General features: G+C 49.3%; 1 protein-coding gene across 3 annotated transcripts in view; it reads left to right on the forward strand.

Annotated features, from left to right (window-relative positions):
* TMEM143 (transmembrane protein 143) overlaps positions 1 to 24,633 on the forward strand; it is a 549,762-nt gene that overhangs the window by 165,636 nt on the left and 359,493 nt on the right. For all 3 annotated transcript variants that reach the window (XM_069637349.1, XM_069637346.1, XM_069637350.1), the window contains exon 3: positions 23,025 to 23,132. In XM_069637349.1, the coding sequence (XP_069493450.1) occupies positions 23,025 to 23,132 (108 nt within the window). The remainder of the gene's footprint in view (positions 1 to 23,024; positions 23,133 to 24,633) is intronic.

Here is a 24,633-nt window from a genome sequence, read left to right on the forward strand (position 1 = left end):
GCCCAGGGTTCTTGTCCAGGGAGCCAGCTATACGGCTCCAATTATCATTAGGTTAGACCACTGCATGAACCTTTTGGATAATCACTAACTTTAATTTGCAGCAGCCCTCTGCTTCTCTCCTCTTGCAGTAGTCCGTCCTTCCCTTCCAAGCTATTCTACTCTTAATTCCTCCTTCATCACTCGTTATGTCACCTTCGCATGCCTTCTGGCTCTACCCACTCTGGCTTCCTATAATGTACCACCATCACATTAGTCATCCAGCAGCCCTCACCTCCAGTTGCAATTGGGCACTCAGCAAAACGTCCAGACTCCGTATTGCTGTGCAGTACACCGCTGCTCTGTCCTTCACCCCCAAAAGACTGGCCCATCACCCACACGGCTCCGGCACTCCCGGTGACAGGACCACCCCACTCCCGCTTCATTGAATGAACATCTTTCAGTTGTGCAACGAGCCGCAGTGTGTGCCAGAAGGGCTAACAGGACTGTCCAAGGAGCACACGCAACAACAACAACATGGTCTCCTCAGGGATGATCTGCACTAGTTCCACAATCCGCCAACTCCTTCAGGCTCTGCCAACGGACGATATTCCCCTCCACATACATCATACAAGCTTCAAACTTATTGCTCATTCTCCAGCATGGGGTCTGGCATGGATTCACATGCTCATGAATATTCCCCGTCGTCAGGCTGGGAATCCTCGGTAAAGAAAAAACCAGTATCAGTTTCGTTTCTGATCTGTCTTTCGTAGTAGTAACCAATCACTGGTCTCTGCGTCATACTGACCACAGCCAATGACTGCCCTCTACCCAAGCACCGCCTCTGGCAGCCATCTTTAGATTTTTACCGCACGTTCATGTGTTGGGATCCTCGTGCTATTGCTCTCGAGCGTTAGTGCTATTTTTTCACGTTTTTTTCTCAAAAACTTAGTTTTTTTTCGGTCAAAAGAGCCTCAAGCTCCACCGACTCTCCATCCGATCTACGGGGACCCGTGTCGGATTCCTCTGCGCCCCTCAAGGGTGAAGATTTCGTCGAGCTACGCTTTTGGAGGACTCCAGAAGTTTCTCAGGCCCGGACATGGCCCAGGAGAAGGGAAGCTCGACGCCCGGAAAGCTGCTCAGGATCTGCCCTGGATGCCAGCTCCAGAACGTCTTTAAGGAGGACGAACACTCCTTTTGTCTCTACTGCTTACATGAGGACAAGACGCACGTGGAGAAGGACTGTGCGTTTTGCGGCAACATGTCGGAGCGGACCATGAAGGACCGCCATCAACGTCTCGCCAACTGGCTGGAAGGGAAGAGCCTGTCCCGCGAGAAGAAGAGGAAGAAATCCGAGCGATCTTCTAAGACCTTTGAGGACGCCCCGGCGACGGGGGTCCAACATAAGGCCAAGCACTGCGAGTCCGCTGGCACCGGGAGCGCCGAACGGTCGGGCTCTACGGGCGCCAGGCTGGGCGCACCCTCCCCGGCACCATCAACCACGAGCCAACGCTCTGGGTCGGGTAAGAGGAAGGCCGAGCACCCGGCGAGGCTCCTGGAGAGGCCCCGGTCGAGCTCGAAGGCGGAGGGGGAGCGAGGCACTGCCCCCCCCCCTCAAGGATAAGGCGGTGAGCGCACCTAAGGTGGTGATGGCCTTAATCCATCCGGCCAAGCCCTCTATCGAGTCTGTCGCGGCGGCCCTGGCTCAGCCTGTGGAGGCTACGCCAGTGGTGGCGACCTCGGGGCTCAGAGTCTCCCTGCCACCTCGGAGGGAGTCCTCTTTTGTGCCCATCGATAGGACCCCCGTGAAATCCCCCGTGGGGAAGAAAAAGGGGGGGCAGGGCGTCGTCGTAGATTCGGCCTCAACCTCGGAGGAGGAGCTGGTCGAAGTCTTAAGCCACAGCCTCGGCGTGGAAGAAGACCGGCCCGTCGGGATGGATCCCGACGCAGGTGACGACGACATCGTCGAGGGTACCGACGGGGCCCCTGATCGCCCGTCGGATTCCCCTCTGCCAGCGCCGTGAGACAGCTCGGCGGCCATTTTGTTGGCTATACAGTCCTTATGCTCAGAGATAAGGACGAGACTACCGTTGCCGACGGAACCTCTCCCGTCGGGGGACCCAGAACCGGGACCTTCTGGGGTTCCCCCTACCAAGAAAAGGAGGATCCACCCTCCTCCTCCTTTTCAGCCGTCGCGCCCCTTCCAGCCCTCCTCCCCGTCCACCCGAGGGGATGATACGGGGACTGACACGGCAGCGACGGGTACGGACGACGAGGTATACGACGAGGATGTACCGTCGTCGCCTCCCACCAGGGCTTCTCCGCCCGACGAGATTGGATCGTTCCACTCCATGATCGCCAGGGCATCCAAGCTTTTCCAACTCTGCCCTGAGGAGAAGAAGAAGGAAGGTTTCCTTTATCAGCGGCGCAAGGCCAAGAGGAAGACTGTCCTCGCGGTGCCTCTATTGGACGACATTTGGGATGAGGGCCTCACCCTCCTCAAGAACCCTTCCACGACGCCAGCTAGAAGAGAAAAAGTACCGGGTCCCGGACACGGCCCCCCTGTGCCTCCGGGCGCAGCCTACCCCGGACTCCGTCGTCTCCGCGGCAGCCAGGAAAAAAGCGGGGGGGGTGCGGCCTTACCCACCGGACGGCGAGGGAAAGAAATTGGACGCTATGGGACGCAGGGTCATCTCGTCTGCAGCGACGACGATTAAAGCTGCCAACGCCTTGGCTATCGTGGCCCGATACGACAGGGAGCTCTGGTACAAACTGGCTCCCCTGCTGGACTTCTTGCCGGACGACAAGAGGGCAGAGGCCCTGGAGATCCTGCAGGAAGGTGAGGTGGCTTCGGACCACGCCATTACCGTTGCGACGGACATCGCCGACACTGGGTTCCGCCAGTTGGGCAACGGCGTTTGCCTTAGGCGGCGTGGATGGCTCAAGGCTACGGACTTCCGTCAAGACGTTCAGACCAGAGTCCTGGACATGCCCTTCGATGGGAACAACCTGTTTGGGAAGACAGTGGACGATTCCCTTCAGGCCATTAAAGCGGACACCGAGACGGCCCGGGCCCTTGGAGTTCTGCAACAACGACGGACGCCCTTTCGGAGCAGCGGAGGCAAGGGCGCCTCCAAAGGTTCCGGCGGCGGTTTCTCCTCCTACCGTCAAGCGGCCCGCTCGTCGTCTCAGGAGGCCTACAGAGGACGAGGCAAGTCTGGCGGACCCCGCCGGCGTCGACAAGGCGGCAAGGCCTCGTCGAAGCAGGATTGAACCGGCCCTGGGGTCGGGCCCCCACCGAAGCACCCCGGTGGGAGGCCGGCTGGCGAGCTTCGTCAGCGTGTGGGAGTCCATCTCCACCGACCGTTGGGTGCTGGACGCCTTGGCCCGGGGCCACGCGCTCGAGTTTCAAAGAAAGTGTCCGCGCATCCCCCCCGTGGCCAGGAAAGAACTTCACGTCCCTCAACTTCTCCTGGAGGTAAAGGCGATGCTCAGGAAGGGCGCCATCGAACTCGTCCCAAAGAGGCTTCGGGGCTCCGGAGTTTACTCGAGATACTTCCTCGTGAGGAAGAAGACGGGGGGGATGGCGCCCCATCCTGGATCTGCGACGTCTGAACAAGTTCATCAAGGCGCAAAAGTTCCGGATGGTCACCCTCCAGCACGTCCTGGGTCAGCTGGAGGAAGGAGACTTCCTGTCGTCGTTGGATTTGGAGGATGCCTACTTCCATATTCCCATCCTGAAGGGGCACCGAAAATTCCTCAGGTTTGTGGTCCAAGGGCGTCATTACCAGTTCAAAGCCCTCCCCTTCGGACTACGGTCGGCACCCAGGGTGTTCACCAAGTGCCTCGCACCGGTGGCGCTGCAGCTGCGCCGCGAAGGGATCCACGTCTACCCCTACCTGGACGACTGGCTCATCCGAGCCAAGACAAGGGAGCTCGCCGTGGTTCACACGGCAAGGACCGTCCAACTTCTCACGGACCTGGGATTCTCCGTGAACTACGCCAAATCCCACCTGGTACCCGCGCAAGACGCTCTGTTTCTGGGAGCGAGGCTCAACACAGTGTCCCTTCTGGCCTCCCCGTCGGAGGAGAGGGCCAGGACCATCCTGGGCAAGGTGCAGCGGATGTTGGTGGCAGACGCGGCCAAGGTGAGGTCCATCAAGTCCCTCCTCGGAATGATGTCTTCCTGCATCTACCTCATTCGCATGTGCAGGCTCCGGATGCGCCCGTTGCAGGAGTTCCTGGACGCGCGCTGGATCCAAACGACGGGCAGCTTCGAGGAAAGGATCACACTCGACGAGAGTTTCCGACGAGCGATCCGGTGGTGGGGCACCCGCGCGCATCTGACGGCGGGCATGGACTTCCAGACCCCAGCCCACCAGGAGACAGTGACCACGGATGCCTCCCTGGAAGGGTGGGGAGCGCACACCGAAAATCTGCACGCAAGAGGCCTTTGGCTCCCGACGGAGAAATCCTTACATATCAACGTCCTGGAGCTCCGTGCAGTGTTTTGGGCCCTCAGGTCCTTCCTTCCGTCCCTCAAGGGCAAGGTGGTGAGGATCTTCACCGACAACACCACCACCATGTTTTACATCAGGAAACAGGGCGGAACCAGGTCCCCAGCACTGTCCAAGGAGGCGCAGGACCTGTGGCATTGGGTAGTCGCCCAAGGGATGTTTCTGGTGCCGTTTCATCTGGCAGGGATAAAGAACACCATCGCCGACTCACTCAGCAGGGAGCTGCGCTCGTGCCACGAGTGGGAACTACGGCAGGATCTAGTGGATCGCCTCTTCCGACGGTGGGGCACACCCCAGATCGACCTGTTCGCGACGGCGACGAACTCCAAGTGCCGGAGGTTCGCCAGCAGGTTTCCCCAGGCGAGGAGCATGGGCGATGCTTTCTCGTTCCCCTGGGAGGGCCTGTTCCTCTACGCGTTCCCTCCTTTGCCACTGCTAATCCGGCTCGTCAACCAGCTCAAGAGGTCACGATGCAGGATGATCCTCGTCGCACCTGCGTGGCCGAGGCAGATATGGTTCCCGGACCTTCTGGACTTGTCAGCGTCCCCGCCAATCAAGCTGCCGGTGGACGCGGATCTGCTCTCCAGGGAAGGAGGCGCCATCCTCCACCACGACCCGAAATCGCTGAACTTGCAGGCCTGGCTCCTGCAGCGCTAGAGTTTGGAGGATACCACATACCTGCCGACTGCAGAGAGGTTCTTGCAAAGGCCAGGGCGTCCTCGACTCTTAAATGCTACGGACACAAATGGAAGAGGTTCTCTGTCTGGTGCCACGCACAGAAGATTAACCCTCTACGGATTACGGCTCCCCAAGTACTGCCGTACCTGCTGACGCTGGACAAAGCTGGACTGGCACACGCGTCCATCAAGATTCATCTTGCTGCGATCTCCCGATACACCAGAACCACGGGGCGGACGTCCTTGTGGTCTCATCGTCTGGTGAAAGAGTTCATGAAGGGACTGTTCAGATCGTTCCCGCCGGTGAAGGCTCCAGCCCCGGCGTGGGAGCTCAACGTGGTGCTGACCAAGCTCATGGGACCTCCGTTCGAGCCTCTGCACTCGGCCCCGTTGAAGTTTTTGTCGTGGAAAACAGCGTTTCTTGTGGCCATCACCTCCGCACGACGGGTGGGAGAGATCCAGGCCCTTTCCTGCAAGGCCCCGTACTTGACTTTTCACGACACCAGGGTAGTGCTCAGGACGCACCCCTCCTTCATGCCCAAGGTACCGTCGGACTTCCACCTCAACGAACCCTTGGTGTTGCCTGTATTCTTCCCGTCGCCTTCGTCGCCGGCTGAGAGAACTTTGCACTCGCTGGATGTGGCTAGAGCGCTGAAGTTCTACGTGGACCGCACGAAGTGTTTTCGGAAGACGTCACAACTCTTTGTGAACTTTGGACCTGTCAATCAGGGGAAGGCTCTCTCGAAGGCTTCCATCTCCAGATGGCTCTCCGGCTGTATCATGTACTGTCATCGGTTGGCAAACCGACCGCTGCCTGGCCGTCCGAGAGCCCATTCCACCAGAGCGATCGCAGCTACCACGGCGTTCCTTTCTGGTGTGCCCCTGCTGGACATATGCAGGGCTGCTACGTGGAGGTCGACGCACACCTTCACGAAATTCTACTGCGTCGATGGGGATTCCAGGGAGGAGTCCAGGGTCGGCCAAGCAGTGCTGCGCAACCTGTTCGCCTGAGGTGAGCCTGGTGAGGAGGTAAGATGCTTAATGTTGAGTTTGATGTAATGCTTAATGTTGAGCCTTTGCCACCTCCCGTGGTTGTGCATGTGTGTACTGCTATGTATTCTTTATTCATGAGCATGTGAATCCATGCCAGACCCCATGCTGGAGAAGGAACAAGTTACTTACCTGTAACTGTTGTTCTCCAGCATGGGTCTGGCATGGATTCACATGCGAACTCTCCCGCCTACCCCTCTGCGGCTCTTCACTTGGTCATACTGCCACTTCACGTGCTTCCAAATCTGAAGATGGCTGCCAGAGGCGGTGCTTGGGTAGAGGGCAGTCATTGGCTGTGGTCAGTATGACGCAGAGACCAGTGATTGGTTACTACTACGAAAGACAGATCAGAAACGAAACTGATACTGGTTTTTTCTTTACCGAGGATTCCCAGCCTGACGACGGGGAATATTCATGAGCATGTGAATCCATGCCAGACCCATGCTGGAGAACAACAGTTACAGGTAAGTAACTTGTTCCTTCCTTTGCCCTCGATGAGCACAGCATTGTTCTCTATGCAATCGCTATCATATCCCAGTCTCTCCTTCCTTACTTCACTGATGGGGACTGCTCCCCCGCCCACAGTGGCCACCGCTGATTCATAACACCAATGCCATCTTGTAGATCAGCGCCTCCAAGTGGTCTCCAGTTGCTTCCGACGAGGAAGCCATGTTTGGTCCTGCCCAACGTGTCCCCCATGCCTTGACCGATTTCAGAACATTTGCAGGGCGGTAGTTTGGTTCAGCTCCATTGAGCTCACAGAGGAAGCTGCTTCATGCTTTCCTAGTCGCCCACGCCCCAGTGCTACATACTTTTGCCTAATGGTAATTACATCAAATATTTTTTTGCTGACTTTCTTACCACTTTTTTTTACCACAGACGTACAGATGGTAAGTTTAGGTAATGTATATATCAAAGGGGGGTAGAGGGTGGCAGTGGGAGGGGTGGCGGGTGGGTGGGTCTCCTCTGCTGTTTGTGTTTTAAAAAAAGGCACATTTGGCAAAAACAAATTAAATAAAAATGCCATTCGGCAAAAGGAAATCAGAAAACGTTCATAGAACCTTGCCACAACCACTGCTTTGCTTTGGATCCAACTCTGAATGTAGTGGCAGCCTTTTTAGATACCAAAAAGACTTTTGATTGAATGGAGGGAAGATTTTTGTGAAGCGTGTTGAAGCATTTCACTCTATGCTTCAATATTGTCCTGTGGATCAGACTACTGTATGCCGCCCTAATAGATCGGGTAATCACAAACACTACTATTTCATTGCTGTTTCAAATGAGAGTCACAAGACAGGGTGATTGTATTTGCAATAGAACTACTTGTGATATGGCTTGGCCAATGACCATTACATAGATGAGTATATTTGCTGCACTACATATCTCTTCTCTGACAATACACAGATGACCTGACATAATTATTTCTGATCCACAAAATGATTTACATTCCTATATGGTGGTTATAACTGATTTCCAACACTATGCTGGCTTGACATTATAGCTGCTTCCTTTGACACCTGCTGCAGCTGCTTAACATCCTATCCAGACTGGTTTTCACTGAATCCCTGAGGTGAGTAGGTACCTTGGTGTTTGAATAAGCATAAACAGTCAATCACTAGATGTCATGGAGAATTTGCCAGCAACGCCGCAGTGCTATCGTCGGAGCCCTGAAATCCTCTCCAACGTGAGCACTGTCCTCTGTGTTTTCGTGGTATTTTGCTCTCATTCAGGATTTCTAGCTTCCTGCTGCTGGAAAAAGTGGTGCGTGCCAGCAGCAGGGAGCTACAAATCCGAAGAGTGAGCAAAATCCTACCAACACACAGAGGACAGTGCTCATGGACTTTGAGCACTGTCCTCTGTGTGATCGCAGGATTTTGCTCGCACTTTGGATTTCTAGCTACCTGCTTCCGGGCAACGTGGCGCATGCTGGCAGTGGGGAGTTAAAAATCTGAAGTGCAAGCAAAATCCTGGCAAATGCACAGAGGACAGCTCACATCGGAGAGGATCTCGGGGCTAAAGAGCCTGAGAGTCTCTCCGACGTGAGCACTGTTGTGTTCCTGGCAAATTCCGCATCAGATCTATTTGCCAAAATGACTTTGTAGTGAAACTTGAGTGGGGGAAACGGGCAAATAAATGGTGGTGCAGCACATGACTTTGTTTCATCTCGATCCCTGTGCAAGCGCCATGCCTCAGTACAGTGTGATTGAAGATTATTGTGTAGGTATATCGGCTTACTTTGTGTATTGGTTTGTTCCTCTGTAGTGACTTTGCTTTCGAGGCATCAGTGAATAAACACAACAGGTGACTAGTCTTGTGCAGTAAGCGTCACATGGCCCTGATCAGATCCACTCTTGGTTCCCTTTCCACTTAAATAGGTTCTCTGCTTTCCACTTTTTTAAATGTCGCCAGCATCAACGATCGCTCTTCCTGCATGCTGGAAAATGTTGTGCTCTACAGCTGCAATAAGCAAAAGCTCCAAATAGGGGGCTTTTGCTTGATGCCGCAAGAGCACAGCATTAACTTTCACACACGAAACTGATCCAGCTTAGAAAACGGCTGCATCCAAGTGCTTGAAAATCAACACTTGAATGGTCATTAAAAATATTTGCCATAGGTACTTTAAAAAAAACAATGCAAGTATATTTTTTTTATTATAGCCAACATTTGTAAAGCATAACGTTTTTGAGTGAACTGCTCCTTTAACTAACTGCATTTGAACAAGGAATGTCACTGGATCTGTATGCTGGGCCTGTTGTGTATTGGTTTTTAATCTGTTTTAGATCAACATTTCTCCAGAACTAGGGTTGTTTTTTCACACTTCGTACAAACTAAAATTAATGCATATGTTGTAGTCCTTGAGCTGTGCGATCCTGTGAGAGGTACAGTACACTGAGAAGCGAGGCATCTTCCCGCACTGGGTGCTCTGTGAGAATGGAGTATAAATAAGCAACAGAGAAGAGCTCGCGCAGCGGGTACCTTTTGCCCTCACTGCATCCATGATATTGCATCCAAGATGAGGGCATGAGAGTGGCGCGGTGTGGGCCTTCTTCATTACACTCACCAGGCTTGGCGCAGCTCGTCGGAAACATTCTGTACCCAGATGGGCTTTGTTCCTACTGCAAACCAGCTGCACTTCACAGCCCGGGCTGAGTCCAGGAAAAGAGTTTGTTGAATAAATGAACATTTTTGGTAGTTTCAAGCTCGCTCAGGTATGTGAGAAGCGCTGATAAGTTTGTCTGATGATGGGTCAAAAGGTCAATTTAAAAGTTGTTCCTACGTCTAAACCGTACTTTGTAGACTTCTTGGTTTTCATATTTACATTTGAAGTGCTCAACTTTTCTTACTGTGCCTGCGTTGTGAACTTTGGGACGTACCTTCTATTTGAAGCATCAGATGATTGTTTAACTTCGCACACACCCCTTCCCATCCAACATTTTCTGTCTAGGGTGGCAGACTTTACAGAATGGTTTTGCACGTCACTTTAGACGTAGTAGTGCAGTGAATGCGGTTCCATACGGTGTAATTCACGTCCATGCTCCCCTCCCCACCATCAACTTTTTTAGTAACATTAGTGGCCTATGGCATCTTAGCACATGCGCAGCACAAACAAATAACAAAACAACACTACTATGTACTTAATATTTACTTGTGACAATGAACTCAAATAAGGAACTTACATTGAAGACTTATTTGCAGACTCCTCCTTCTCGTCTTCTGCATACCACAAAACTATTGCAAAAACCAGGCCCTGCCATATTGGTATTAACTGGATGTTGCTAGTAGTCGGTGCAAAGCCCAAACTGTTGGCTTTGCCAATGTCTTTTTTTTAAGCGGTCTGCAATGCTTGGATATATGTGTGTGTCTGTCAGAAATGTTCAGCATACTTCCATGGTGTAGACAATGTAAAAAGTATAAAATATACTTTTTTCTTTAAGCGCTCTGCAGTGCTTACCCCTGCCATATGGCTGTTCATGCCTAGTTCTACGTTCATTGTTCCTAAAGTTCAGCAGTTCATTGTTCCTAAACTTTCCACACTATCAGCATTCTAGCTGACTTTAGCGGCACTCACTTTTGAAGTCATGCGGGTGACAGGAAACGGTGCATGTCTCTTCAATAGTGTCTGCAACAGCATTGTCCATCACATCGTGGCAAATCTCTCATGATAATTACAGAAACTTAATTTCCCACAGAAGTTGATGAATGTATGCCATCTCAACAGTACAAAGCTTACATGCTTTAGCCATACGCGTACGGCTATGGCACTTCAAGCGTACACACTTCAGCCCTACATGTACAGCACTTTTGTAGAGGTCGCTGCTGCCTCGGCTGTAGATCGGGACACCAGTAATGTTGCTGTGCAATCTCAATGCTCCAACTCAAAATAGATGGAACTGATTTACGGCATTCATGCTTTTCTCATGGTCCGCTTTATGTGGCTTGCTCCAGAGTTGGAAACAAAGACAATGTATTCACACTAGGTCCTACAGGAAAGACTAGCAATATTGTCTGCAAAAAAGCATTGGTTTACTTCATTAAATAAACATCAAACTAGACTGAAGTTGAAATTACTGTGCGAAGCGTGGGTACACCTGCTAGTCCATTTATATCACGTTGGCATAATGTTATTTTCCAGAAACTCTGCTGTTATAAAGTCCCAATCTGGAGTATTTCTATCTGATTTCAATGAGGGCACCTTTTTTCCTTTATATTGCCTTGATAATCACAGGTGTTAGCTGCCAATAGAGCACCATTAACATTGTACAAGAACTTATTAACTGACGAATAGCATATTTATGTTTTAAAGTCAGGGTAGTGAACATGTCTCTTAATTTTAAAATTTGTAGAAACTTTACACTGAGGATCCCTTTGCAATAAAATATCTTGCTTGGTGACGAGAAGTATCTGCATGCTTCCAAATATATAACTAGTAAATAGAAAGCTATTGTAAGTATTGTTCCAGGTTATTCCAGGGTGCTTAACATACTAATCCTTTTATCTGTTATATCTTCAACTGGTGCCAATAAAATACATATTCCCACCCACAGCATAAAGAATCATTCTTTACTCATAAGACGTATCGCCACTCCTTCATCGAAGTCTGCAAGACACTCTGAGATCAGTTATATCAAATATGGTTTGAACATCTAACTTCTGTTTCCTCCTTTCCCTACTCTACCGAAAATGTCACATCTTTTTTTTTTCACTTGCCTATTGAGCTTCAATTTTTGATTTCCTAACAGCTTTGCCTGAGAAGCATAGACCCACTTCCTGTCTCTCAATTCTAGTATGTTAACCCGATAAACGACAGGCAATATCTTATCTGCATTTTGGCAAGTGCCGAAATACCTCTGGTGAGGAAGCAGAATGTACTTGTCCCGATAGTTTATCATGCATATATCTCCTTTTAAATACCTCACGGCAGTGTTAAAACCATGCCTTTCCTTATCGTTTCCCCTTGCTCAACTTCTAAAGATACTATATTGTTGTTGTCATGATCTCTGCTTCCAAAAGGTCAGGGTTTTCCCAACTCCCTTGGAAGCAGATCCATAACCCAGGTTCCGAGTGCCAACCAGTGCCAATTGGGACCTTTTGGACCCAGTCCTGGCGCCAGTGGCACCAGGCTCATAAATATGCCCAGTCCCAGCGCTGGAAGCGCCGGGCTCATAATGCTTGGGTGGACTTACCTTCAGCAGACCATGCTGCTTACTTGCCTGCCAGTTGAGCCTCTGATCCTCTTCTGTTTGGAACTACTTTTCCTATTGGGTGGGGCTGGAGCCACTCCCTAGATTCAGAACACTGGAACTCTTCTGGAAGGCAGGAACTCTTTTCTTACCAGGAACTCTTTTCTTACTTAGGCGTGGCTGTGGAAGGAGACACCTAAGCACTACAGGAGGCTATTTAAACCACACCCGGTGGATGAATCTTGCTTTGCGTTATTCTGCAACCTCTGCAGCAGAACGCTCATCGTGTCTTCTGCATCCGGTCCTGGGCCTAAGGAAAAAGGCTTACCATCCTGAATCCAGTCTTCAGCAACACCTATAAAGACAAGAAAGAACAGGTTAGCATTCCGGCATCTGAAAGGCAAAGGCTTACCATCCTGAATCCAGTCTTCAGCAACACCTATAAAGACAAGAAAGAACAGGTTAGCATTCCGGCATCTGAAAGGCAAAGGCTTACCTACTCTTCGTGCGCTACGGAGGTCTTCACACTGCATTCCGGCATCTGAAAGACAAAAGTTTACCAACTCTTTGCACGCTCCGGAGGCCTTCGGCGCTGCATCCCGCATCTGAAAGACAAAACAAGGTGCGTTTAAAGACATTGGGGAACTTTAATACTCACGTGCCATTACTCCTTTCCACATCTAATCCAGTGGGTATTCCGGCACCCTGCAGCCGCTCCGAACTCGTACCTGCAAAATAAAAAGACAGTTAGAGCGCATAGTGAAGCAGGCAACAAGCGCTTACTTACGTGCTTCCAGGCGCTTATATTCATCACACGGGCTCCATCTTCAACTCACTTCAGCCCGTCATCCGCCATCGCCGGAACCCTGCAAAACAAGAGACATCATTACTAAAGACTTTAAAGACATTTGAATGACTCGAAACTTACCGTTCGTGCAGTAAACGACGGACAGCAGTCCTCTGAAGTCAAGAGGCCTGCGCTACCTATCCAGTGAAGAAACTGGTTACAGCACCCAGCCCCGAGGCAGATGGAGAGCTCGGCATTCACTTACCTAAGGTGAGAGCGTTAACCTTTGGGGGTCTACAGGAGAGGAGAAGAGGAAAGAGATAGGGACACCCCAATAACCCCAGTTCATTAACCCCATATTTTCTATCTGCAGACATCTTACTCTACACGTCAGGCATACAGTGCACAGAGGTCCAGCCCAAAGAGCCAACCGGGTGCTACACATCACCTTTGAAGATACGGTAGTCGCCCAGTCAAGACCGGCGCCTCTGCGAGAATCAGGTGAGCGTTACAGAACGCAAAGCCTACCGCAAAACTCTCGCCCAGGCGCTATGGAAACCTCGGATACTGACCCCCTAGCCCGGTTACTTGGGGAACTAAGGGCAGAAGTGCATGCAGCTCGTCAGGTAACGAATGCTCTAAGAAGGGAACTAATTATTTCCAAGGAGAGAACAGACAATCTTGCTAGACAAGTGCTACAGTCACAAGCCGGACAGACCCCGTTACCCGCATCAGGGGCAAATCTTCCTTCAACATCCTCTATGAATCCAGTGCAGATCAACCTACCTGGGAATGTACCTCTGGCTCCGCCCGAACGATTTTCTGGTGACCCAAAGAGGTTTGCAGTATTTATCAATCAGTGCCGGTTGCACTTCTTATGCCGGCCAGCAGCCTTTCCAACTGATCAAGCAAAAGTAGCTTTTGTACTTTCGTACCTTAGTGGCAATGCGGCAGACTGGTCGATCCCTCTAGTTAATCAAGATGATCCGGTTCTCCATGATTTTCAAGCCTTTCAGCTTAGTATGGAAAAACTGTTCGCAAGACATTCACAGGGGCAGGCCTTGGACAATGAGCTGCTTTCGTTGCGACAGGGTAATCAAGACCTTTTGGCTTATATTGCATCTTTCAATAGACTAATAGTGGAAACTCAATGGCCTGAGGACAAAAGGATTACGCTGTTTTATAGAGGTCTACGTGGAGAGCTCAAAGACGTTTTAGCCCAAGTAGTGAATCCCCCACAAGACTGTTCGGATTATATAGACTTGGTCGTTCAAATAGATCACAGGCTGCAGAACAGGAAGGCCGATCGTTCCAAGTTTGATGCTCGAGTATTTTCCAAACCGCCAACTCCTTCCAAAGAAGTAGACTCCGGGGAACCCATGCAAATAGGGGGTCTGAAAGGTCCTCTAACACAAAGGGAGCGGGAAAGGAGGAAACAGTTGCAATTATGCCTATATTGCGGAAACTCAGGGCACTTTCTTCGAGACTGTCCGGTGAAACCTGCCAAGAAGGCAGTAGGAGCTGCAGTTACCAAAGTTACAAACTCTGAGCAGGGAAACGACCTCGCCCGACAAGAATAGAGGTCCTCTTGCCGAGCGTGAAAACCAGTTCCGTGACCTCGCATTTCGTGATACCTATGGTCCTCATTAGCCCTGATAATCCGGATCGATTACATGCAATTGAAGCTTACGTCGACAGCGGTGCCATCGGCAATTATGTGGATCATGAAATGGTTTTGAGGATGAATCTAACTCTTTGTCCCAAGGCTGTAAAGGACGTCATTACTACGGTGGATGGTACGGAGATAGCCTCCGGGCCAGTAACGCATACCACTCAAGAGGTGACGCTAGTAAGTCAAGATGGACACCATGAGAAGATCGTGTTCGATGTGATCAAGGCCCCTCAGTTTCAGATTATTCTAGGAATACCTTGGTTAGAGAAACGCAATCCTCTGATCGATTGGCGAGCAAGAACGGTCCAGTTTCCAGAATGTGTCTCTACTTGTCACCCTCCACCTGGTGTTGCACTGGCCGCAATTTCTTCAGAGACTCCCCAGTTACCTCCCGAATACCTAGAATACCAAGATGTTTTCCGGAAGGATCAGGCTAACTCTCTACCTCCTCATAGGTCTTATGACTGCCAGATAGACCTGATACCTGGATCTACTCCTCCTTGTAGTAGAATTTATGCCCTCACCGAGCCTGAGAACCTTCACCTTCGACAATACCTGGATCAATACCTGGCAAATGGGTTTATTCGTCCTTCCAAGTCCCCTGCTTCTTCAGCTTTGTTCTTCGTTCCAAAAAAGGAAGGAGACCTTAGAACTTGTATCGATTATCGCTCCCTGAACCAGATCACCGTTAAGAATAGATATCCGTTACCTTTGATCCCTGAACTCCTGGACCAAGTCAGAAAAGCATGCATATATACAAAGCTGGATCTTAGAGGAGCTTACCACTTGGTACGAGTAAAAGAGGGCGATGAATGGAAGACGGCCTTCCGCACCAAGTATGGGCTATTTGAATATCAGGTCATGCCCTTCGGACTTTGCAATGCCCCGGCCGCCTTTCAATATTTTATGAACGATGTCCTCAGAGAGCTCATAGATGTATGTGTTGTTGTTTACATTGACGACATCCTCGTTTATTCTTCATCGGAATCTGAACATCGGAAACACGTGAAAATGGTCCTCGAAAGATTGCGTCAACACAAACTTTTCGCTAAGTTGGAAAAATGTGTTTTCAACGTGACTGAAGTTGAATTCTTGGGATTCATATTATCACCTGGCGGAGTGCGTATGGATTCAAAGAAGGTCGATGCAGTTCTCAAATGGCCATCACCATCCTCCGTAAAAGGTGTGCAAAGCATGTTAGGCTTCGCTAACTTTTACCGCAGGTTTATCCCCGAATTCTCTCGAATAGTCCAGCCCATCACTGCCTTGTTAAAGAAAAACAAACGTTTTGAATGGTCTACCGAGGCGGAACAAGCTTTCCAGGATTTGAAGACCAAATTTATCTCTGCACCAATCTTAAAACACCCTCGCCCCGAACTCCCCTACATCGTGGAAACTGATGCTTCAAGCCTTGCCATGGGGGCAGTTCTATCACAAAAGGACCCGGTAACCAATCAGTTGCATCCCGTGGCATTTTGGTCCCGCAAATTCTCGCCTCCTGAAATCAATTACACGATTACTGACAAGGAACTTCTGGCTATCAAGTCTGCCTTTAAGGCTTGGCGGCATTATCTGCTGGGGGCCCGACACACCGTTACTGTGATTACGGATCACCGAAACCTGCAATATTTGAAGACCGCAAAAGCCCAATCCTCTAGACAACTCCGTTGGGCATTATTCTTTGCCGAGTTTGACTTCATAATTACCTATCGACCTGGTACAAAGAACGGTAAAGCCGATGCCCTTTCTCGGATGGGAGTGGAAGAACACTTGGTCAACCCTAAACCTGTACCAATCATTCCCGAACAAAGAATTCTGGGTGTAATCGCCACAGAATCCATAGAGGAAGTTAAGGATAAAGCCAGGCAACTTGTAACTCCAGCAGACATACAGAATTGGCATCTGCAGGGAAAGGACTTTGCAGTAAAGGACAACTTATTGTATTTCCAAGAACGATTATACCTACCCAGCACAGATTTACAGAAAAAAGTAATCTCTTGTTATCACGACTCTTTAATGGAAGGTCATCCCGGTATAGCCAAGACCTCAGAAAAGATCAAGCGCTACTTCTGGTGGCCGTCTTGGAAAAAAGATATCAGAGACTTTATAATGTCCTGTGGAGTATGCGCCCAAAACAAGAGTCAAAAGGAAAGACCAGCAGGCCTCTTACGCCCTATTGACATCCCACCTCGCCCTTGGCATACGCTTTCTATGGACTTCATCACCGATCTACCTCCATGCTCCGGATACAATACGATTCTAGTAATCGTGGACTTATTCTCCAAGATGGCGCATTTCATTCCGCTCAAAGGCTTGCCAACAGCAGCAACTCTGGCCCGAGAATTTCTCGAAAACATCGTCCGACTGCACGGTTTTCCTTCGGTTCTAATTTCGGATCGAGGTAGTCAATTTATTTCTCATTTTTAGCGAAGTTGCTGTCGGTCGGCTCAAATTGATGTGAGACTATCGACCAGTCACCACCCTCAGACCGACGGACAAACCGAGAGGACCAATCAAACTCTGGAACAGTATTTACGCTGCATGCTGCAACAAACTGAAAAAACTTGGAAAGATATCCTTTGGATAGCCGAGTATGCCTACAATAACTCTGTCCATTCGGGAACTGGGAAAACCCCGTTTTTTCTTTTGTACGGCAGTCACCCTCGAACCTCGGAGTTGGATCCCCTCCAAGATCTTGAAACACCAGCAGTAGACTACCTGCATTCTACAATCACCCAAGCCTTTAAGGAAGCTGTTTCTCACCTTCAAAGGGCTAAAGAACAATACAAGAAAGGAGCAGATCAACATCGGAAGGAAGCCCCTCACTATCAAGTAGGGGATCAAGTCTGGTTATCCACCAAATATCTATCTCTAAAAGGGCCACGCACATTCAACCCAAGATACCTTGGTCCCTATTCCATCACTACCATAGTAAACCCAGTAGCGGTCAAGTTGGACTTGCCCCCGCACATGAAGATACATCCGGTCTTCCACGTCTCTCTATTAAAACCCGTGCAACCTCAAACCCGACTAACCAAATCTCCAAAACCTATCCTAGTGGATGGAGAACTCGAGTTTGAAGTCAAAAGCATTCTGGACTCCAAGATCTCCAAATCTAAACTATTCTACCTAATTGACTGGAAAGGCTATGGCCCCCAAGAGAGATCCTGGGAACCTGCTGAATATGTCCACGCTCCTCGCCTAATCAAAAGATTTCACCGAACATTTCCTGACAAGCCAAAACCCCCGGAGAAGCCCGGTTTGGGAGGGGCCTTGAGGGGGGGTACTGTCATGATCTCTGCTTCCAAAAGGTCAGGGTTTTCCCAACTCCCTTGGAAGCAGATCCATAACCCAGGTTCCGAGTGCCAACCAGTGCCAATTGGGACCTTTTGGACCCAGTCCTGGCGCCAGTGGCACCAGGCTCATAAATATGCCCAGTCCCAGCGCTGGAAGCGCCGGGCTCATAATGCTTGGGTGTACTTACCTTCAGCAGACCATGCTGCTTACTTGCCTGCCAGTTGAGCCTCTGATCCTCTTCTGTTTGGAACTACTTTTCCTGTTGGGTGGGGCTGGAGCCACTCCCTAGATTCAGAACACTGGAACTCTTCTGGAAGGCAGGAACTCTTTTCTTACCAGGAACTCTTTTCTTACTTAGGCGTGGCTGTGGAAGGAGACACCTAAGCACTACAGGAGGCTATTTAAACCACACCCGGTGGATGAATCTTGCTTTGCGTTATTCTGCAACCTCTGCAGCAGAACGCTCATCGTGTCTTCTGCATCCGGTCCTGGGCCTAAGGAAAAAGGCTTACCATCCTGAATCCAGTCTTCAGCAACACCTATAAAGACAAGAAAGAACAGGTTAGCATTCCGGCATCTGAAAGGCAAAGGCTTACCTACTCTTCGTGCGCTCCGGAGGTCTTCACACTGCATTCCGGCATCTGAAAGACAAAAGTTTACCAACTCTTTGCACGCTCCGGAGGCCTTCGGCGCTGCATCCCGCATCTGAAAGACAAAACAAGGTGCGTTTAAAGACATTGGGGAACTTTAATACTCACGTGCCATTACTCCTTTCCACATCTAATCCAGTGGGTATTCCGGCACCCTGCAGCCGCTCCGAACTCGTACCTGCAAAATAAAAAGACAGAGCGCATAGTGAAGCAGGCAACAAGCGCTTACTTACGTGCTTCCAGGCGCTTCTATTCATCACACGGGCTCCATCTTCAACTCACTTCAGCCCGTCATCCGCCATCGCCGGAACCCTGCAAAACAAAAGACATCATTACTAAAGACTTTAAAGACATTTGAATGACTCGAAACTTACCGTTCGTGCAGTAAACGACGGACAGCAGTCCTCTGAAGTCAAGAGGCCTGCGCTACCTATCCAGTGAAGAAACTGGTTACAGCACCCAGCCCCGAGGCAGATGGAGAGCTCGGCATTCACTTACCTAAGGTGAGAGCGTTAACCTTTGGGGGTCTACAGGAGAGGAGAAGAGGAAAGAGATAGGGACACCCCAATAACCCCAGTTCATTAACCCCATATTTTCTATCTGCAGACATCTTACTCTACACGTCAGGCATACAGTGCACAGAGGTCCAGCCCAAAGAGCCAACCGGGTGCTACACATCACCTTTGAAGATACGGTAGTCGCCCAGTCAAGACCGGCGCCTCTGCGAGAATCAGGTGAGCGTAACAGTTGTGCACTTTCTTAACCACCCCACGTTTCCTCTCGACTGGGGCAAAGAAAGGATCGGAAATGTCTGATCTATAGCCAAAATTTAACACAACATGGCATTGATGTTGCCTGAAAAATGGGGTTTGTTGTATAATGTACCAAATTGGGGAAATATGTCTCAAATGAGTATTTTATATGTAGTAAGAGCAGTGTTATTCCCAGTCGGGAAAGCCTGAGGTCATCTGTTAAAGGTGCCTACCACCACAAATGCATACTGATGGCCATACTTACTTCTTGGCAGCGAGAGCATGGAGTCTTGTAGGATTACTCCCAGGGTCTGTTGAAGCTTCTAACTGTAACATTTCTCTTATTGTCTTCATGAACGGTCGCTCATGGTTCAAACAAGTCAGGCAAGCACTCGCATGCTGGTGTAGATCCTGTCTCCCCCTGGCCACCATCATAAACTCAGTTCCCCTCTACTCATTTCCCTTTGGGTATGCCCTTTGTCCATTTTCCCAGGTCATTGTCCGATTCCTGAACATGTGTGGGCTGACATAACCATTTCTACTTTTATCTACCTCTCCTCTCCTGATTAAAGTAACATCTCTGCATTGGGCTGTTCTTTGGTTGTGAGCCATATAATCCAGTCCAATTTATAACACTGTGTAATCTGGCTGCCATCTCAATTCCAATGTGCTCAATCATAACAATTGCGCCAGTTGCTCATCCTGTTCTTGGAGTCTCTCCAACTCTTGAACATTAGCTTTGGGCATCTGGTCAAGAGTTTCACTTCCATGCCGCAACCTCACTGACACATCATTCACTTCTTCACTGGCCACTACAAATTCTGCACCTTCTTTGACCCCTCTCGCAGCCAATTTGTCTGCCCTAGTATGGCATTTCATGAATATCCACTTTTTCCTAGAGGCACATAGCTTCATCATATTATGTCTTCTACCTCTCTCTGTGATTTCTCAAATTTCACAGGGCTACCACCATTGTCCCTAAAATTGTTAGTCTTCTACCATTTAAGGTATAAAGTACACCCTTGAATCTAGTCTTATGTTAAAAGAAGTTTGAATGTCTGGCAGTGACCTACTAAGTGAGAATGAGGTAACTTGATAACTGGATATAATGCAAACTGACAAGAGCGCTCAGCCAATCAGGTGGCCGGGACAGCGGGCGAGGACACACTGTGTACCTCCTGCCGTTTCCAGCCACCAGAGGCCCTTCTGGGTGGCACCATCTTGATTAAGAGGAGTGTGAGAAACCTGTGTGCGCCCTCACTTCTTTTCCCCCGGTATACTCCTCTTAGGTAGCCAGGGAAAGACCATCGCTTTTGGATCCTGACCCTGGGGGTGGATATGCGAGGGAGGATCACCTGAGTGGAGGGAACCTGGGGAGAGGACGTCCTTAGGTGAGACATGGTATCCCCCATTCCCTTTTCAGAATGAACCCTCTATCCCTCAAGCCTTTGTAGGCTACTGTAAGCCCTTTCCCTTTTATTCCCTCCAAACTGTCCCCCAGAAGCACCACCTCAATACTGGGACGAGTAAGAGATCAACGAGGAAGATAAATCCTCATAAGATTGAAACTAACATATATCAGAGACAACACAGAGTTATACATACATCTTTCATTAAATCAAACATCCCCAAACACCACTCTGCTACTGAGACGAAGAAGAGGGCTATGGAGGTATACAGTTGAAACAACCAGGCATGTCCCCTTATAGGTTTTGCCATAGTCAGGCAATTGCACTTAATGATCCACACCTGGGGTCACTTCACACTCCTAACGGATATAAAAATCCTCTCTGCATAGAGCAAGGAGGAACGGGCTGGAGAGAAGGGAGCTGGAGACCCGGGAGCCATGTCAAACAGGAGAGAGATGCGCTGAGGCTGAGGTTTGCTGCAACAGAGTTTCTAAGTCCTGCTACCCTCCTTATCAGTTATACGCAGCAAGAGCTGGGGTACTCTCAAGAACTCCTGCCGCTGCAGGAAACTAGGAGAGCGAGTAGTGCTCTTTGAGGCTGTTGAGAAAGAAAGGCGACTCAGGAAGCCGTAAAGCAGAACGAGGAGCGCTGCGAGGCCTGCCACGAAGGACAACAATCAGAAGGGGCTGTGTGCAAAAACGGAGAGTGGAAACCAGGGAAACACATATACCAGGGTGCTCCAGGAACTTGTAACAAAGTTCTTTTGAATACCGAATGAACTGAAAGTTATTATAAGCACCTTTATGAATGCTGCACAGAGTAAAAAGCAAGTTTTGAGCACTCATGAGTGGAGTGAAAGCAAAGTGGTGCATGCAGCAGATACCACGGAATGTATTGCCTGAGAGACGAGTATTGGCAAAGCCAAGAGAATACACGAAGGCTATGTGATGAGGAACCAAGTAATGGCCAAAGCTAAAAGAGTTCAAGGAACTGCAGTTTAAGAGGAAACCTGTATTGTGAAGCGCCATAAGAATACAGAAAATTGTAACAAAGTGCATGTTGGCCAACCAAGCCACGGTACAGTGTTCGAAGAGTGTGCCACTGACAAAAGAACCATGCTTCACTGTGAAATGAAAGCAGTGGCTGATTGTTGAAGTGGTATCTGTTGTGTGACCTGTAATGGGTGGACCGTGTGGTCCGACAACTGCACCTAGACCGAGTGCCCCGCCCCATATGGAAAAGCCAATTAAAGTATCCATAAGGAAGCTTGTGTTTTGCAACAACCTCTTATGTGATTTAAGTGTCCCAAGGAACTGTGTTGTTTGGTTTGAAAAACTGGAAGATTTGAACTCTTGGGGAATGGAGCCCTAATACCTTGTGAACTATGAACTTGGGGAAGGGCAAGCAGAATACAAGCCAAGAGCTGGGAAGAAGCGCTGAACTTTATTTTGAACACTATTCATGTTGATGCTGGCATCCTTACACATTGTATACAGTTTGTTGTGGTTTTGGACACAGACAGACATTTGATTTGGACTTCCTGGCGCAGACTATCCTTAGTTTTCTTTAGATAGGGAAATCCCATCTTAGCATAGGGCAAGTTAGGCCTTACTCCATCCTGCCTTTTAAGTTAATAAAACTATTGAGAACCAATCTTGAACCTGTTGTCTGTATCTACTTTGTGATGCCTTCACAGGAGGCAACAGGGAGCCTCTCCCTGCCTCCACACGTCCCCACAGTCCCTCCAACCCTTCAAAACACAACCCTTTCCCACCCACCTCTCTCCCCCCTCACTGCCCTGCTGGACTGGAGCTTTGTGATCCGGTCCCGGCTCCTCCCGCCCGCATCCCTTTTCCTATGGTGGCGGCCATCTTGCTTTTTTTTTTTTTTTTTACATTTTGCTGGGAGGTTGAGCTTGCGAAATATGCACGCAGCCCATCTCCTGTCAAAAAAAATATAAATTCAACAATGTGCACATGTCCTCCCCTCGGGCCTGCCTAAGCTCGGGCTAGCAGGCTGTTACCAGCCATGTCCGACCCAGAACACAGGGGTGATCGCCATATTTGCACACGCAGAAGGGTGCTTAGTCAGTCGGGTGGCTGGAACAGCGGGTGAGAACAGTGTTCCCGCACAGTGTGTTCTCTGAGGCCCTTCCTCGGGTGGCTCCATCTTGTTTGTGGGGGAGCAACAGGGAGCATATCCCTGTTGCCTCCCCACCTCCTCACACTCCCTCCCACCTCCAAATCAAAACATACTGTTTCCCTACCTGCCTCCCTCCCCATTTACCTGTTGGACCGGAACACCTCCTGTGCACTACAGCAACTGTTCATAAACAATGAACACACACTTGCTGTTGTCATCAGACGTCTACAACCAGTGAGCTGAACATAAACGACCCATTCTGTTACAGTCTGGTCTAGTTATCTTGTGTGGATAATATAATATTTGAACTTACAGTCACATCCCACATGATCCTGCAGAATATTTAATATGGGTGTAAAACATGTATCCCATATGTTATACTTTATCTTGAATCTGCTTTCTCGCTATTTGCAGGAATTCCACTCCTCTAACGATGTAGAAAAACACTCCTTTTTATCCTTTGTGGACAAGCTCGATGCCTCACTCCTCCCTCGTTATCACTCCATCATGGAACACCTGCAGGTAAGTCCTCTCACCAAAAAAGAGATTGAGGAGCCATTGTTCTTACTGGGGATTTGTGTTAATATGCAAGAGTTTGATGTAAGGTTACTTTATTCGATTTTCCCTACTATCATAATAGAAAATCATAATTCTATTAAAGACGTGCAGGCAAATGATTATGCTCAACTCTACTCTTTACTTCTCAAGCAGCTTTTAAAACAACTGTCAAAACAACACAATACACGGAAAAAACGACCACATCCAGAAAAAAAATATTTTTGTAGTTTTATCTTGTTAGGGTGAAAAATTCCGTTTGACCCTGCCATCCAATTCTAGTCCACCTGAGGTGAGACCACCTCTGGCTGATTGATCCTCTTCCTCTTTCTTCTCCTGCCACCACCTCGACTTGACGTCCCAACCGGGAAACACTTCATAACCAACAAACGTAACCTGCTACCTCACAAGCCCGCGGGTTTGACCTTTGCACCTGCATGAAAAACCAGAACATAACACTGACTGAAGGCCAAATATTGGGCAGCCAATCGCAGCATGATAGCTGTCGCGCCGTACCACACATACTGCTCCCATGCCTACATCTAAGCGATTGCCTGGGTGGAATAATCCATTGCCTCTGAGTCTTTAATAGAGTTATGACTTTCTGTTACAATAGGAGGGAAAATCTGATTCCTATCTCAAGACCTGAGGATCGGATTATGCTTGTTTAAAGCGTACTTACCACCAACCTCGACACTTGCTCAATTGGCCTAAAGTAGAAGCTCTGAAAGACTGATTCGTTAGACCAGTAGGCCACCTTCATAATATCTTCCAAGTGCGCCCCCTAAACAGAATGATTTGGAGGCCATAGCGCCTCGGGTCGAGTGGGCTCTTTATTTTTATTTTTAGCATTTGTAAAGCGCTCACACAGCCCACGGGCATCGAGGCGCTGTTACAGGAATATTTATTTTATTTATTGCTTGTTTCTTTTGTCTTAGTTGCGTTATTTATAACGCGCTTAAACATGCAGGGGTTTCTAAGCGCGGGCCCGGGGATCAAACCTGTGTTGCTTCGTGTCGTCTTGCTTCCAAGGCACGCACGTTGCCGCTGAGCTATCCTCCCGGGACGGCTCTGTAAGCCTCAATATCGATGCCTGACAGCTGCATGCACCACTGCACCCATCTAGCTAGAGCGACTGCGGATACGGCCTTAAAAGGCATTCGTAAGGCTAATAGCAACCGGGACTGCTCCTGCGGCCTAAAGTGAGCCGTTATAGCTACCAGGAACTTGACTGGGCCCAGCTTCGGTTGATCCGGGAAAGCCGGATATGTCAATGACCTGATCCCGGTTTTGGTTCTCTTGGTAACATAAAATTTTACCCCTGAAGGCAAGAAAGATTTGTAATTAACAAGACTGTAACGTCTGACGTCCTCTTGCATGAAATGAGGCAAAGCAAAGTCACGAGTTTAGCCGACTGAGCCTTGCGGGACAAATCCTTGTTTCATGGCCATGACTGAAAAAGTCGAGG

The sequence above is a fragment of the Ambystoma mexicanum genome, chromosome 1q, assembly GCF_040938575.1.
Source record: "Ambystoma mexicanum isolate Mex_15411 chromosome 1q, UKY_AmexF1_1, whole genome shotgun sequence".
NCBI lineage: Eukaryota > Metazoa > Chordata > Amphibia > Caudata > Ambystomatidae > Ambystoma > Ambystoma mexicanum.